The sequence below is a fragment of the Dendrobates tinctorius genome, unplaced genomic scaffold (assembly GCF_039654945.1).
Source record: "Dendrobates tinctorius isolate UK_male_01 unplaced genomic scaffold, ASM3965494v1 ptg000034l, whole genome shotgun sequence".
Classification (NCBI taxonomy): domain Eukaryota; kingdom Metazoa; phylum Chordata; class Amphibia; order Anura; family Dendrobatidae; genus Dendrobates; species Dendrobates tinctorius.
The window spans coordinates 6,864,285-6,882,367 of record NW_027361702.1 but is presented as its reverse complement, the minus strand read 5'-3'; the positions used below and the strand labels follow the sequence as shown (position 1 = coordinate 6,882,367).

The 18,083-nt window shown below is 45.3% G+C and overlaps 1 protein-coding gene across 2 annotated transcripts in view; it reads left to right on the top strand.

The window, feature by feature from the left end:
• GABRA3 (gamma-aminobutyric acid type A receptor subunit alpha3) overlaps positions 1-18,083 on the top strand; it is a 194,626-nt gene that overhangs the window by 118,817 nt on the left and 57,726 nt on the right. For both annotated transcript variants that reach the window (XM_073573058.1, XM_073573059.1), the window contains exon 5: positions 6,260-6,480. In XM_073573058.1, coding sequence (XP_073429159.1) covers positions 6,260-6,480 — 221 coding nt within the window. The remainder of the gene's footprint in view (positions 1-6,259; positions 6,481-18,083) is intronic.

The window sequence follows — 18,083 nt, the reverse complement described above, 5'->3', positions numbered from 1 at the left end:
AAATATGTAAGGGGTGCTGCACAATGCACAGGCAGAAGCGTAATTCAAAAAGGAGAACAAAGAACCCAGCATATTAGGCGCACACCCAAGACAATAGAGGTATATGAAAAAATGTATATACATTTTATTGAAAGACAGAAAAAAAACACAATAAAAGCATTTAAAAGGCAAAGTACACTCACTCCAAGAGGCCTAATGAAGGACAAAGGGCACTGTAGGTAACCCTGGTAGAGAGGGAGCAAAAAACTATCCACTATAAGGATAGGGAGGAGGGCTGAACTGGAGGAAAATGCAGGAGGCAGAAATGGTATGCCAAAATATATAAATGGGAAAAGTGGAATCACCATAGAGAGCAGTCCAGCATGGAGCGTCAGGGGTCAGGCCGTCAGAGGAAGATAGTCCTGGGACAAGGGCAGTGTGGGGAGCCCTTCGGCCTTCATTAGGCCTCTTGGAGTGAGCGTTGGTATATTATTTTCTCTTATCCCTATAGTGGATGTCCATCTCACTCCCTCCCTGACAGGGCCACTTACAGGGCCCCCTGATTTTTTCTGAGGCCGCTTGGAGTAAGCGTTTGTATGTTATTATTTTTCTGGGGATGCCTAGATTTGGGGTCATTGGGTAATGTCTTATGTATTATTATGTCCATTAGGCTAACATCTTGTTTTTTCAACCATGTGGTTTCTGTCTATAAGTACTTATTGTTAGACTTACTTGGGACATCTGAGGGTTTGCTTTGCCTTTTAAATGCTTTTATTGTGTGTTTTTTTCCGTCTTTCAATAAAATGTATATACATTTTTCATATACCTCTATTGTCTTGGGTGTGCGCCTAATATGCTGGGTTCTTTTTTCTCCATACAGCATAATGCACTCTATAGTCCTCCATATAGCATAATGTACCCCATAGTCTATAGGCCTCTATACAGTATTCTGCACTCCACATAGTTATCCATACAGTATAATGTACTCCCCATAGTCAGCTATACAATATAATGCACCCCATAGTCCTCCATACAGTATAATGCACTCTATAATCATCCATACAGCATAATGTACCCCATAGTCCTTCATACAGTATAATGCTCTCCTTATAGTCCTCTGAACAGTATAATGCACTTCCCATTGTACTCCATATACAGTGGGGAAAAAATTATTTAGTCAGCCACGAATTGTGCAAGTTCTCCCACTTAAAAAGATGAGAGAGGCATGTAATTGACATCATAGGTAGACCACAACTATGAGAGTCAAAATTGAGAAAACAAATCCAGAATATCACCTTGTCTGATTTGGCAAGAATTTTTTTTGCAAATTATGGTAGAAAGTAAGTATTTGGTCACCTAAAACATGCAAGATTTCTGGCTGTCACAGACCTGTAACTTCTTCTTTAAGAGGCTCCTCTGCCCTCCACTCATTACCTGTAGTAATGGCACGTGTTTGAACTTGTTATCAGTGTAAAAGACACCTGTCCACAACCTCAAATAATCACACTCCAGACTCCTCTATGGTGAAGACCAAAAAGCTGTCGAGGGACACCAGAAACAAAATTGTAGACCTGCACCAGGCTGGGAAGACTGAATCTGCAATAGGCAAGCAGCTTGGTGTGATGACATCAACTGTGGGAGCAATAATAAGAAAATGTAAGACATACAAAAGACAACTGATAATCTCCCTCGATTTGGGGCTCCATGCAAGATCTCACTCCGTGGGGTCAAAATGATCACAAGAACGGTGAGAAAAAATCCCAGAACCACACAGGGGGACCTAGTGAATGACCTGCATAGAGCTGGGACCACTGTAACAAAGGCTACTAACAGTAACACACTACACCACCAGGGACTCAGATCCTGCAGTGCCAGATGTGTCCCCCTGCTTAAGCCAGTACATGTCCGGGCCCGTCTGAAGTTTGCTAGAGAGCATTTGTATAATCCAGTTGAGAATTGGGAGAATGTCATATGGTTTGATGAAACCAAAGTAGAACTGCTTGGTAGAAACAAAACTTATTGTGTTTGCAGAAGACAGAATGCTGAGTTGCATCCAAAGAACACCATACCTACTGTGAAGCATGGGGGTAGCAACATCATGATTTGGGGCTGTTTCTCTGCAAAGGAACCAGGACAACTGATTTGTGTACATGAAAGAATGAATGAGCCAAGGAATCGTGAGATTTTGAGTGCAAATCTCCTCAGCAAGGGCATTGAAGATGAAACATGGATGGGTCTTTCAGCATGATAATGATCCCAAGCACACCACCAGGGCAACGAAGGAGTGGCTTCGTAAGAAGCATATGAAGGTCCTGGAGTGGCTTAGCCAGTCTCCAGATATCAACCCCATAGAAAACCTTTGGAGAGAGTTGAAAGTCCATATTGCACAGCGACAGGCCCAAAACATCACTGCTATAGAGGAGATCTGCATGGAGGAATGGGCTAACATACCACCAACAGTGTGTGCCAACCTTGCGAAGATTTACAGAAAATGTTTGACCTCCGTCATTGCCAACAAAGGATATATAACAAAATATTGAGATGAACTTTTGTTAATGACCAAATACTTATTTTCCACCATAATTTGCAGAAAAGAGTCTTGCTAAATCAGACAAGGTGATTTTCTGGATTTGTTTTTTCAATTTTGACTCTCATAGTTGTGGTCTACCTATGATGTCAATTACAGGCCTCTCTCATCTTTATAAGTGGGAGAAATTGCACAATTGGTGGCTGACTTAATATTTTTTCCCCACTATATTATAATGCACTCCTCATAGTCATAAATACAGTATAATGTACTTCCCATAGTCCTCCATACAGTATAATGCACCCTTTAGTCCATCATACAGTATAATTCTCTCCTTATAGTCCTCTGTACAGTATAACGTACCCATAGTCCTCCATATAGTATAATGCACACTCCATAGTCATCCATACAGTATAATGCACTCCCCTTAGTCCTGGATACAGTATAATGCACTCTCAATAGTCCTTCATGTAGCAAAGTGCACCCTATAGTCCTTCATATAGTATAATGCACTCCTCATAGTCATCTATACAGTGTATTGCACTCCCCATAAATCTCCATACAGTATAATTCACTTTCCATAGTCCTCTATACAGCATAATGCACTCTGTAGTCCTCCATATAGCATAATATACCCCATAGTCTATAGGCCTCCATATAGTATACTGCCTCCACATAGTCATCCATACAGTATAATGCATTCCCCATAGTCATTGTGGTGCAGCAAAGAGTGTAGTGCTGGATGGGAGATATATTTCTCCCAGCAGGATAAAGATTGGCCGGGATTTTCCCTAAAGTTGAGGACCTGCAATGAAGTCACGGTCAGGTGATCAGCCCATGTGATGTGTACCTCACCTGTGGGTGGGGTTATGGGCTATGTAATGGAGTTTGTTGTTTTTGGCAGATGAAGTATGTGTGCAAGGTATGATGAACTAGGCTGGAGTTAGCCTGAACTTGTTTTGTTGGACTACCCGTGCTGCAAAGGTTTAGCAGGAAGACTCAAAAACAACCATGGGAATGGCACCTGGCGGACGCCGCTGATCGGGCAGCCGCTTAGCTAAGTCTGTCCCATGCAAGGGTGAGTCTGAGACCAGTGGTTCTCCAAGCTGGAGTATGTTTGTGTTTTTCTTTTGCTTTCTGCTAACCTGCTGTTTAAAGTGTCATTAAGCCACTGAAGTTGGACTCTAAACCTGTGTGTTGCCTCATTACTGCGGCCCTGCCACTGCCTACCAGAGCAAATCCCTAAATCATCCATACAGTAAAATGCATCCCATAGTCCTCCACACATTTTAATGCACTCTTTAGTCCTCCAAATAGTATAATGTACCCCACAGTCCTTCATACAGTATAATGCTCACTATAGTTCTCCATACAGTATTATGCACTCCCCATAGTCCTCTGTACAGTATAATGCACTCCCTTTAGTTCTCCATATAGCATAATGCACTCCTCATAGTCCTCCATAAAGTATAATGCAATCCATAGTCCTCCATATAGTATAATACACTTCCCATAGACATCCATACAGTATAATGCACTACTCATAGTCCTCCATACAGTATAATGCACTCTCCAAACTCCTCTATATAGCAAAATGCACCCCATAGTCCTTCATATAGTATATACTGCACTTCTCATAGTCCTCCATACAGTATAATTCACAGCCCATAGTCCTCAAAACACTAGATGGCACTCCCCATAGTCCTCCATACCGTATAATGCACCCCATAGTCCTCTATACAGCATAATTGTGACGTCCGTCTGCGAGTCTGGGCTGCAGTAAGACAGCACCCCGAGCAACCCCGATACCCTTTACCCCTATACAGGGATCTGGATTTACAGCAGAGCCCAGGAGGTAGCTGTCTGAATAAGAGCAGCGGACCAGAGCAGGACGGTCGCCAGAAAAGGGTTAAAAACCAGAACCAAAAGCGTAGTCAGGAATCCAAGTCTAAACCAGGCGGGCAGCAGAGGTACAAAAACGGCTGACAGTAGCAGAGTCAAATCCAGGCCAAGGTCAGAGTCATAAACCGCTAGGGAGGCAGAGGTACAAAATCGTTAGGCAGTCGCAGCGTCAAAAACCAGGCCAAGGTCAGAGTCTTAAACCAGGAGGGCGGCAGAGGTACAAAATCGTCAGGCAGGAGCAGAGTCAGAAATCCAGGCAAGGTCAGAATCAAAGATAGCAACTAACAAACTAGCACACTGGGGAAACCAAGACTATATCTGGCGGCCTGCAAGACAGGCCCCAAAGTATTTGAAGGATCAGGCTATCCCTCACAGGTTCACAGTCTGATGATGTCATTTGGACCTCCCCCAGGACCAGGCCAGATGGTGATGCACCAACCCTTTCATGACTGACAGAGGAGCGGAGCCTGCGCCCACCAGACGCCTGCGCAGGAGCCCCTTCTCTGTCACAACCACCCATAGGGAAACCACGGCGCCTCCTAGTGGCCAAGGCAGGAACAGCCGTCCCCGAGCCTGACGGTGACGTGACAGTCCGGCGCCTCCCAGCGGCCAAGGCAGGAACGGCAGTCCCTGTGCCTGACGGTGACGTGACAATAGTGCACTCTATCGTCCTCCATATAGTATAATCCACCTCATAGTCCTTCATACAGTATAATGCTCTCCTTATAGTCCCCTCCATAAAGTTTAAGGCACTATCCATCTAGCATATAGTATAATGCACTCCCCATAGTCCCCATAGCTGCATATGCCAGCTGTGTTTAATTTCTGGCATCTATCTCTTAACACCAGTGTCCGGAGATGGCTCTGATCGCTGCTGTTAACCATTTAGATGCTGCCAAGCATGTGCGCATTCAGAATTCCGTGCTAATCGATCTGCAATGCACGGACTGGCCATGGGTCTCCTTACCTGAGCTTGACAGCTTCATAGAAATATATGAAGCTGTCATTCTCGGGTCAGAAGAGCTGTCCATGTGTTAGTGGTCCGATCTTGGACTGATCTGCATGGACGTCTGAATGAACCGTAATCACTGTCAGCGGCATTTAGTCCTGTTTAGACATTCAGCTAGAGGCTGATCTTCACAGGGAAACCACAATTACACTATATACTAGAATACTTATTGCTATAGATGGTTGACAGGTCTCTTTCTATGTACACATGGGGAAGAGACCTGTCAATCACCTTCAATCACCTGCAGCAGCGCAGGGAAGAGCCGGACTAATCTCCTCTCCAGCTATGATTCCTTGCTGAAAAGTTATAGTATACTTTCTCTGAAAAGCTCAGGCAGTTGGCATCTGATATCCACGGTCTGGGCATCACGGATCTCATGATAAGTTCAGAGAAAAAACAACTGAAACCCCTGAAGGTAATATCCATCAGATTCAAGACTAAGGCTGTGTGCCCACGTTGCGTTTTTTTAAGCGTTTCCGCAGCGTTTGTGCCAGATCAGACGCTGCAGAAATGCTTAAAAGAAGCATCCAATTAAATTTAATGCATTTTTGGATTCTTGTGCCAATGCATGCGTTTTTAAATGCTCAGGAATCGCTTGGCGGCTAAAAACGCAGCATGCTCATTAATTTCCGCATAGCTGAGCGTTTTTAGCCATTTCCAATGTTCCCAGAAAACGCGAGGAAAAAAACGCATCAAAAACGCGCGGAAATAAAACGTGCGTTTTCTGGGAAGGAGATCAGTTTCCTGAGCGTTTAAAAACAGTAACGTGGGAACATAGCCTTAATCTGACACATAATTCTAGCATTTCTTGACCTGCATCTCTGAATACTTTTCCCTTCTAGGAATACACCATAGACGTGTTCTTTCGACAGAGTTGGCTGGACGAGAGATTGAAGTTTGATGGTCCAATAAAAACTCTTCCCCTGAATAACCTGCTGGCGAGCAAGATTTGGACTCCGGATACCTTCTTCCACAATGGCAAGAAATCTGTGGCGCACAACATGACCACACCCAACAAGCTGCTGAGACTGACGTACAACGGGACCTTACTCTACACCATGAGGTGACACATTTTAGGTGTTTGCCATTATTCACACTGTTTCTTATTCAAAACTGAAAATATCAGTAGGTTTTATGGTAGAACACAAAGTTCCCACAGCGTCCTGAACTGCCAAGTGTCTAGTACATTGTGACAAGATGAATGGCAGGATAATCAGCTCACAAGTCCGGTGCACGGTCAAATGTTCAACAACACAGAAGTCCAAAAAGAAGCCTGCACTGGCTGCATTCATAAAAATAGTGCTTTCCCTCCTTGCCACTGCTTTGTGGTACTGGTGACCAACCTGGCTTTTACCTTGGATTAATAATCTCTTTCATGAATGAGACCAGTGCCGGCTTCTCTTTGGGCTTCTACATTCTGATAATATTGTGGAATTGTGAAGTTACACTATAGCCGTTATATCAAGCGGCTTTCTCCCTCCTCCTGAAACTGTGTAAGTGATGTTTGGAAAAGAGCCATGGTGTCACGTCTGCCATGTCCGCCATGTCTGTTTTTCCTGCATGTTCCCTAGAGCAGTGCGCACACTCACCTCATGACTGTTGGGCTGCAAGATGCCTGCGTTCTGCTCTGCCTTGTGCAATCGTCTCTGTGTGTCTGAAACCCCTGATCATGTGACCTCTCCTAGGATGCAGCACTGTCCGATTCTGCAATCATCTCTGCATTTCTGAAACCCCTGATCATGTGACCTTTCCTAGAATCCAGCACTGTCCAGTTCTGCAATCATCTCTGCATGTCTGAAACCCCTGATCATGTGACCCTTCCTAGGTTCCAGCACTGTCTGGTTCTGCAATCCTCTCTGCAGGCCTGGAATCCTGATCATGTGACTGCTCTGTGATCCTGAGGATCTGAACCGGAAGTTCTTCCCTGGTCCTGACCCGGAAGTGAAGGTGCTAATGCCCTATATCAGACCGCCCCTCCCTATGGTCAGGGCCTGATTATTGTGTTGCTTCCCTGCATGGCTGCTTGGTCTCCTGGGTCGCTCCCTCTATTCTGTGCCCGTGCACTCTGCCCTGTCGTGCGTCTCTGCACACGCTCTGTGCCTCTTGTCTCGCGCCATGTTTGTCTCTCGTGCCATGTTTGTCTTTGCCTTGCTTTGCTTTGTAGTACTTCCGCTGTTCTCTGTCTTAGCTTGTTTCGCTATCTCTGGTCTTTGCTATTCTGAGCCTTGTAGTACTTCTCATGTTTCTTGTCTCAGCCTGGTTTTCCGTACTCTGTCCTAAGGTGCTCTCTTGCACATTTCCATGTCTAGTCCCGAGGTGCTCCCTTGGCCCAGCTCTGGGCTTCAGCCTACGCTCCGCTGCTAGACTCTGTCCTTGCTCTGTCCTGGCTCTGTCTCAGCCTATGCTCCGCTCTGTGTTCCTTACCCTGTTTTGCCTTGTTCCTTGCTTTGTCCTTGCCTTGAACCCCGGCGTGGGTTCCCCTTGGCCGTCTCCTGTGCCGTGGTAAGTGCCTCGTGTTTGTGTACAGCCATGTGTACTGGCCAGTGAGGCCTGCCTCCTGCGTGGCTCCTAGCACGCAGCCCTTCCTTGAACCCTGGCGTGGCTCTTAGCACGCACCCTGCCTTGAACCCTGGCGTGGCTCCTAGCATGCACCCTGCCCTGAACCTGGCGTGGCTCCTAGCACAAAAGTTCCTTTGCCCGCCTCCTGTGCCTCAGTCGTGCCTCGTGCTGGCGTTTCAGCCGTGTGCACTGGCCAGTGAGGTGTGCATCCCGCGTGGCTCCTAGCACGCGTCCTGCCCTGAAACCTGGCGTGGCTCCTAGCACGCAGCCTGCCTTGAACCCTGGCGTGTCTCTGTGCACGCGCAGGACTCTGCTTTACCTTGTGCCTTGGCGTGTCTCTACACACGCACTCTGTCATGTACCTTGTGCTTTGGCGTGTCTCTACACATGCACCCTGTCTCGTTTTGCGAACCCTTGCGTGTCCCCTACACACGCACCTTGCCTTGCACCTAGCCTTGAACCCTGGCATGTCCCCTACACACACCTTGCCTTGCACCTAACCTTGGACCTTGGCGTGTTCCCTAACACACACCATGCCTGGATATCTGTCGTGCCTCCTTGCCTGAACCCTGGTTTGCCTGCCGAATGCCCGGAACCTGCCGATCGCTGCCAGAGATCGTAACCTGGATGACTGCGGCCTGATGTACGGAGCTGATGTCCGCAGCCTGATGCCTTGATCATGTCGATAGTTGCCAGCGGTCCGGAGTCCGATGCCATTGTGCCTTTACCTGTACCTAGGCGTGCCACCTGGCACGTACTATGCTATGGACCTTGGTGTGTCCACGCGTGCACCTTGCACGTTTTGCTTCTTTTCACGTTTGCACTGAATGTGATGTGATCCTGAAGATCTTAATGAAGATACCTTGCACTTACCTCTTGTCTTGTCTTGTTTCCTGCTTGTCCCTGGTCGTCAGACACTTCCATAGTGTCCCCCTGAGCCGGCCGTCTGGTCCCAGCAGTCGTGGTGGCTCACCCCATTGGTCTTGCCCCTGACACTCCCTGTATAAGGGGTGGTACCTCAAGGTCAGCTCGCCCTCGGTGGGTGGGTGCCACAACCCAGAGGGTCCACTTAAAAAATGGGCTCAGCAGAAGCTGAGTCCGTCACACATGGAATGCCGAAGAGTATGTTCTCATTCTAAGCATTTAAATAGCTGAAGGCATGAATATATGTGCGTACCACGGTGTACAGGATCTATTGAAAAAGTCTACAGAACGATTGTCTGTAAATATCAATGGTGTCGATTCGAAATGAGCTCCCATATAAAGAGGATATTGTGCAGAGTACAATCCTTTACAATTAGTGCCGCTGTATAACAGCAGGATCAGGCACTGTACATAAGGTTGTGTCGAAAATTTATTGCAGACATTTTTGCGTCTCTTCCATTCATTGTAAAGGGTTTGTACAACTGTGTACTGGAGAAGAAACCAAGGTATGGAGATGTATGGGAAAAATTCTACAACGCCTGTTATCCTGTCAGACCTGTGTCATGCTCATGGGTATACTGGAACGAGTCTGTATGTCCCACTGAAGCCTATAGGTGTGTGGGATATTATAGGTATATTGAGGCCTATAGGTATGTGGGATATTATAGGTATATTGTGGCCTATAGGTATGTCGGCTGTTATGAATGAGTCACCGTAGGAGGCAAAAACAGAAATACTAGCTAAGTCCAGAAAACCAGAGAAGTTGGCAGCTATCGGATTGCAGACCCCTGAACCTATCAACAACAACTAGCAGTAGCCGTGGGGGGTTCCTACGGTGCCCTAGACCCCTTGATCACAGCCGGAGAACTAAATAGCCTAAAGACAGAAAGGGAAATCTAAACTGCCCCAGAGCAGACCCCAAAGCAATAGGCAGCCCCCAACATATAATGACGGTGAAGCAAGATGAAAAAACACTCACACAGATAGAAAGATAGGCTGAGCAAATGATGGGGCCCAAGCTAACTAAATAGGAAAGGATAGAAAAGCTGCTGTCTGCAATCCGCCAAAACCCTATCAAAACAAGAGCCAACAGAATGAAAGGGAAAAAAGCCCTGAAGACACTAGGCTTCAAAAAGACTAAATCAGTACTCAGGTATTTTCTGAAGACAGAGCAAAAAGGAATTCAGCTCACCCCAGCAGGAAATGGCAGAAATCCAGAAAAACAAGGCAAAACAAAACCAAAACACAAATGCAAAAAGCAGAGCAGAAAACTTAGCTTTTGAGGAGCAGGAATCAGACTGGTCTCCTAGAATCCCTCAGAGAGAATACCAGCAAGGCAGAAGGGCGTCGGCTGCCTTATATCCAGTCAGCAATTCCAGTCACCCAGTCATCATCATCCTGCACAGGTGCTTGTTAATCAGCCTCACAACCTTCCTTCACCAGAAGAGGGAGTTCATCAGACCTCAATGGTGAAGGGGAAAATGAACTCACAACAGTACCTCCCCCTTGAGGAGGGGTCACCGAACCCTCATCCACGCCACCAGGGCGATCAGGGTGAGCCCGATGAAAGGCACGCACCAATCTTTTGGCATGAACATCAGAGGCAGAGACCCAGGAATTATCCTCCTGACCATAACCCTTCCACTTAACCAAATACTGGAGTCTCCGTCTAGCCAGACGGGAATCCAGTATCTTCTCTACCTCATATTCCATGTTACCTTCAACCAATACAGGGTCCGGAGGTGCCACCCCAGGAACAACTGGTTCAACAAACCTCTTCAACAGGGATTTATGAAACACATTATGGATTTTAAATGTGACAGGAAGAGCCAAACGAAAAGAGGCCGGATTAATAATCTCCAAAATCTTGTAAGGTCCAATAAATCTAGGCTTAAACATAGGAGAAGCCACCTTCGTAGCGATATTTTTTGATGATAACCAAACGATATCACCAACCTTAAACTGGGGACTGTTGTGAGTTCATTTTCCCCTTCGTCACTGAGGTCTGGCGAACTCCCTATTCTGGTAAAGGAACGTAATGAGCCTGATTATCAGGCACCTGAGCCTAATGAGGATGACTGGCTGAGTGGAGTCACGGACTGGATATAAGGCTGCCGACGCCCTTCTGCCCTGCGGGTCATTTCTCTGTGGACTTCTAGGAAACCAGTCTGATTCCTGCTCCTCTAAAGCTAAGTTTTCTGTTTTGCCTGTTGGCATTTTTGTTTTGTTTTCCTTGCTTTTCTGTATTCTGCCATTCCCTGCTGGGGTGAGCTGAATCTCCTTTTGCCTGTAGCTCTGTCTTCAGAATATTCCTGAGTACTGACATAGCTTTTTTGAAGCCTAGCGTCTTCAGGGCCTTTTTCACTGTCAGTCTGTTGGCTCTTATTTTCATAGGGTATTTCATGGACTGCAGACAGCAGCCTTCCTGTCCTTTTCTATCTAGTTAGCTTGGGCCCCGTCTTTGCTCAGTCTATCTTTCTGTCTGTGTTAGTATTTTCATCTTGCTTCACCGTCATTATATGTTGGGGGCTACCTATTGCTTTGGGGTCTGCTCTGGGGCAGTTTAGATTTCCCCTTTCTTTCTTTAGGCCTATTTAATTCTACGGCTGTGATCGAGGGGTCTAGGGCATCGTAGGAACCCCCCACGGCTACTGCTAGTTGTGTTGATAGGTTCAGGGGTCTGCAATCCGATAGCTGCCAACTTCTCTGGTTTTCTGGACTTAGCTAGCATTTCTGTTTTTGCCTCCTACGGTGACTCAATCATAACAGGGGACCAATGGTCCTATGTCGGTTGGAAAACCGCTGGGCCTTTTCCTGGGAGAGAGATAACTTATCCACCACTTGGTCCCAGATCTGGTGCATTCTCTCCACCACAGTGTCAACACCTGGGCAGGCCGAAGGCTCCACCTGCCCTGAAGAAAATCGAGGATGAAACCCAAAGTTACAAAAAAAAGGTGACATCAAAGTGGCAGAACTAGCTCTATTATTTAAAGCAAATTCGGCCAAGGGCAAAAATGAAACCCAATCATCCTGATCAGCGGAAATAAAACATCTTAAATACGACTCCAAGGTCTGGTTTGTTCTCTCCGTCTGCCCATTGGTCTGAGGGTGAAAAGCAGAGGAGAAGGACAACTGAATTCCCAGCTTGGAACAGAAAGTCCTCCAAAATCTAGACACAAACTGAACTCCTCTGTCAGATACAATGTTCTCAGGAATCCCGTGCAAGCGAACTACCTGTTGCAAAAACAGGGGCACCAACTCAGAGGAAGATGGCAACTTAGGGATTGGTACAAGATGAACCATCTTAGACAACCTATCACAAATCACCCAAATAACAGTCATTCTCTGAGAGACAGGCATATCAGAGATGAAATCCATTGAAATATGGGTCCATGGCCTCCTGGGGACCGGCAAAGGCATCAACAACCCACTAGAGCGAGAACAAGGTTTAGACCGGGAGCAAGTCCCACAGGACTGCACAAAATTCCTGACATCACGAGAGAAGGCGGGCCACCAAAAAGACCGACTCACCAGATCTCTAGTACCAAAAATACCTGGATGACCAGCCAATGCAGAGCAATGAACTTCAGACATCACTCTCTTCTTCCACTGGTCAAGAACATACAACTTCCCACTGGGACAACGCTCAGGTTTGTACTCCTGGAACTCTTCCAGAGCACGTCTCAAATCGGGCAAGATGGCAGAAAGAACTAACCCTTCGCCTAAGATGGTAGCAGGCTTGGTCACCACAGGAGAATCAGCAAAGAAGCTCCTAGAGAGAGCGTCAGCATTGACATTCTTAATGCCAGGAAGAAAAGAGACTACAAAATCAAAACGTGTAAAAAACAAGGCCCACCTAGCCTGTCTAGGGTTCAAGCGTTTGGCCGACTCCAGGTAAATCAAATTCTTGTGGTCAGTGAGGACCACGACTTGATGTTTAGCTCCCTCCAACCAATGTCTCCACTCCTCAAATGCCCATTTCATGGCTAACAGTTACCGATTCACCACATCATAGTTACGTTCAGATGGAGAGAACTTTCGGGAAAAGAAAGCACAGGGATTCATTTTAGATGTTACAGGATCCTTTTGGGACAAAACAGCTCCTCCACCATTCTCAGAAGCGTCCACCTCTACCTGGAACGGGAGTGAGACATCAGGTTGCCGCAAAACCGGGGCAGAAGTGAATCTTCGCTTCAGCTCCTGAAAGGAAGAAACAGCCTCCGGAGACCAACTCAACACATCAGCACCCTTCTTAGTCAGATCAGTCAATGGCTTGGCAATACTAGAAAATTTTGCTATAAATTTCCGATAAAAATTAGCAAAACCCAAAAACTTCTGGAGGGCCTTCAAAGAAGTGGGCTGAACCCAATCAGAAATCCTCTGTACCCCAAAAAGGCATTTCGATCCTTTGACATACAGGGAATTCTCCCTCAAGATCCGGAACACAGTCCGAACATGTTCCACATGAGAATCCCAATCCTTGGAGAAGATCAAAATATCATCCAGATAGGTAATCAAAAATTTATCCACAAAGTCTCGGAAAATGTCGCTCATGAAGCACTGGAAGACAGAAGGGGCATTAGTGAGCCCAAAAGGCATCACCAGGTACTCAAAATGCCCCTCAGGAGTATTAAACGCCGTCATCCATTCATCCCCATGCTTAATGCGAATAAGATTATACGCCCCCTGAGGTCAAGCTTGGTAAACCAGCAAGCACCTTTAACTCTGGAGAATAGATCCGAAATTAGGGGTAACGGATACTGATATTTAATAGTAATTTTGTTGAGGGCACGATAATCAATACAAGGCCTTAATGAACCATCCTTTTTGGCCACGAAAAAAAAAACGGCACCTAAGGGTGAAGAGGATGGTCTAATATGACCCTTCTCCAACGCCTCCTTAATATAGGATCGCATAGCCTCGTGCTCGGGTACAGATAAATAGAAGAGCCGACCCTTGGGAAATTTACACCCCGGGCTCAGTTCAATTGCACAGTCATAACTCCTATAAGGAGGCAAAGACGCAGACTCATTCTCACTAAATACATCATAAAAGTCCGCCAAATAGTCAGGAACATCATGCGACTGAGGAGAGGTGGAAAAAAACGGAGCCTCACTAAGGACACACCGACAACCCCAACTCACCACAGACACAGATTTCCAATCCAAAACTGGATTATGAATTTGCAACCAGGGAAACCCCAGAACAATGGTATCATGCAAATTATGCAACACCAAAAATCTACAATTTTCTTGATGGTCTGGGGCGACCCGCATTACCACCTGGGTCCAAAACTGAGGTTTATTTTTTGCCAAAGGAGTAGCATCAATCCCCCTCAATGGGATAGGCGTCCGCAGAGGTGTCATCGGAAATCCACAACATTTAGCAAAATCCAAGTCCATTAGGTTCAGGGCTGCTCCCGAATCCACAAAAGCCTTGGCGGAAAATGTGAACAGGGAGCAGATCAAAGTAATTGCAAGAAGAAACTTAGGTTGAACACCACCCACAGAAAACCTGTGTGCAAAACGTTTCTCTCGTTTAGGACAGACAGAAATAATATGCGAGGCATCTCCACAAAAAAAAACACAGCTTATTACGCCTTCTGAACTCCTGACGTTGCTCCCTGGACAAAACTCTATCACATTGCATAGGTTCAGACACTTGTTCAACAGGTGGCAACACCTCTCGTGCAGTCCTGCGTTCACGTAAACGCCGATCAACCTGAATGGCTAATGACATAGAATCGTCAAGACCAGAGGGAACAGGAAATCCCACCATAGTATCTTTTACGGCTTCTGACAAACCCTTCCGAAAGAGAGCTGCCAAGGCATTATCATTCCAGGTAGTAAGGACCGCCCACTTTCGGAATTTTTGACAGTACAATTCTGCAGAATCTCGGCCCTGGCTCAATGCCAACAGGGTCTTTTCAGCCTGATCAATAGCATTAGGTTCATCATACAACAACCCCAAGGCTTGAAAAAATGCGTTCAGATTAGTCAGACTAGGATCATCAGGTTTCAAAGAAAACGCCCAATCCTGGGGATCGCCACGCAGCAAAGAGATGACAATTTTAACCTGCTGCGCGGAGCTCCCTGACGAGTTAGGCTTCAAGGCAAAAAATAATTTACAATTATTTTTGAAATTCAAAAATTTAGACCGATCCCTAAAAAACACATCAGGAGTAGGGATCTTTGGTTCAGCAGCATGTGAATGAGCAAGGTAGGTGGAAATTCCCTGCACTTCTGCAGTGAGCTGCTCCACACGATCAGACAATTGCTTTATCTCCATTGAGAGAAAAAAATTCCCCCTACGGCCTCAGAGATATAGAGGAAAGAATATGCACACTTTTTATTTTTTCAATTCTTCCTGCTATTGAGTACCCTAGGATCTGCGGAATGGCTGGTGATTCTGTTATGAATGAGTCACCGTAGGAGGCAAAAACAGAAATACTAGCTAAGTCCAGAAAACCAGAGAAGTTGGCAGCTATCGGATTGCAGACCCCTGAACCTATCAACAACAACTAGCAGTAGCCGTGGGGGGTTCCTACGGTGCCCTAGACCCCTTGATCACAGCCGGAGAACTAAATAGCCTAAAGACAGAAAGGGAAATCTAAACTGCCCCAGTGCAGACCCCAAAGCAATAGGCAGCCCCCAACATATAATGACGGTGAAGCAAGATGAAAAAACACTCACACAGATAGAAAGATAGGCTGAGCAAATGATGGGGCCCAAGCTAACTAAGTAGGAAAGGATAGAAAAGCTGCTGTCTGCAATCCGCCAAAACCCTATCAAAACAAGAGCCAACAGACTGATAGGGAAAAAAGCCCTGAAGACGCTAGGCTTCAAAAAGACTAAATCAGTACTCCGGTATTTTCTGAAGACAGAGCAAAAAGGAATTCAGCTCACCCCAGCAGGGAATGGCAAAAATCCAGAAAAACAAGGCAAAACAAAACCAAAACACAAATGCAAAAAGCAGAGCAGAAAACTTAGCTTTTGAGGAGCAGGAATCAGACTGGTCTCCTAGAATCCCTCAGAGAGAATACCAGCAAGGCAGAAGGGCGTCGGCTGCCTTATATCCAGTCAGCAATTCCAGTCACCCAGTCATCATCATCCTGCACAGGTGCTTGGTAATCAGCCTCACTACCTTCCTTCACCAGAAGAGGGAGTTCATCAGACCTCAATGTTGAAGGGGAAAATGAACTCACAACAGTCGGCTATCTCTCCTTCTGTGCTTGTGTTTCCATTGTCTTGCACATGTTTATTGTACTTGTCTATATTTCCCCTTTTCCCATGTAAAGCGCCATGGAATAAATGGCGCTATATAAATGTATAATAATAATAATATTGATATATTGAGGCCTATAGATATGTCGGATATTATAAGTATATTGAGGCCTATAGGTATGTCAGATATTTTAGATATATTGATGCCTATAGGTATGTTGGATATTATAGGTATATTGAGAACTATAGGTATGTCGGGTATTATAGGTATATTGAAGCCTATAGGTATATATAATATTATAGATCAGATATTATAGGCCTCAATATGCCTAGAATTAACAACATGCCTATAGGCTTCAACATATGTATAATATCCACTATATCTATAGCCTTCAATACACCTATAATATCCAAAAGTACAGTTGAAACCAAAAGTTTTTATACACTATATAAAAAGACACATATTTCTTTTTTTTCAATATCTGACATGAAATCAGAATAAAGCTTTCCCGTTTTAGGTCAATTAGGATTACCATAATTAGGGCTGAGTCAGAAGGACGTATAACTCGTGCGAGAATCGCATCGCACTGCACGGACTTGCCTGGCACCTCTCCTTACCTGAGCAAGATAGCGTGATAGATTACTATGCAGTTGTCAAGTTCAGGTCAGGAGAGCCGACAGCCAGTACGAGTTTTGCGATGTGATTTTCGCACGAGAAATACGGTAGTCTGTCTCTGCCCTTTTTATTATTTGCCAAATGCCAGAATAATGAGAGAGAGAATGTTTAAGGCATTTTTATTACTTACTGCAAAGTCAAAAGTTTACATACACTAAGATTACTATGACTTTTCTGGACTGCCCATATGATGATGTCATGGGTTTGGAAGCTTCTGATATGTTTTTTGGCAACATCTGAGTTAATTAGAGACACACCTGTGGATGTATTTTAATGGACACCTGAAATACACTGCTTCTTTCAAGAGAAAGTCTAAAGAAATCAACCAATCAGGAAGAGAATTGTGAACTCGCACAAGTCTGGCTCATCTCCAATTTTAAGATACCTGAAGGTGCCTCATTCATCTGTACAAACAAATATACGCAAGTACAGACCAGATGGGAATGTCCATCCATCATTCTGCTCAGGAAGAAGATGGGTTCTGTGTCCCAGAGTTACATCAGTGTTGTCAGGAGAAATGAGCCCAAATTCCGACCAACTCTTGTGAGAAGCTTGTGGAAGGAGATCCCAAATGTGTGACCCAAGTCATTTAGCCTAAGGGCAATGGTGAAAAATCCTAAAGAAATGTATGTAAACTTTTGACTTTGCAGTAAGTAATAAAAATGCCTTAAAACATTCTCTCTCTCTCATTATTTTGGCATTTGGCAAATATTAATAATTATGGTAATCCTAAATGAGTAAAAATGGGAAAGGCTTATTCTGATTTTTATATAGTGAATGGAAACTTCTGGTTTCAACTGTATTTCAGATATTATAGGTATATTAAATCCTATAGGTATGTTGGATATTTTTACCAGCCTAAACGTGCTGCTTTGCAGAGCCATACACTAAGCTTGTAATACATTTTCGCTTGGCCAAATCCAAGACTGTAATGTGAATGCCCCTTAGTTGCATTAAAAGGAACATGTCAGGTCCACAAACACAACTATCCTGCAGCTTTGGGGTCAATATTCCAGTTAATAGTGTTACAGTGACGTCCGTCCGCCTTACTGAAAGTGCAACTACCAGTAGAAAATTAACTTTATTCCTCTATGGAGGCTCCAACTTTCAGTCATGGAGGCATGGATGCAGTGGCTGCAGACATTGCTCACAGCATTGTGAGAGGTTGATGTAATCATGCCCCGGCATTTTGATTGACAGCTTTGTTTGTGCACATGCTGGCTGTCAATCAAAGTACCTTGGCGTGCTTAGAGTCGTTGCTTTCTAAGCAGTCAAAGGAGCCGC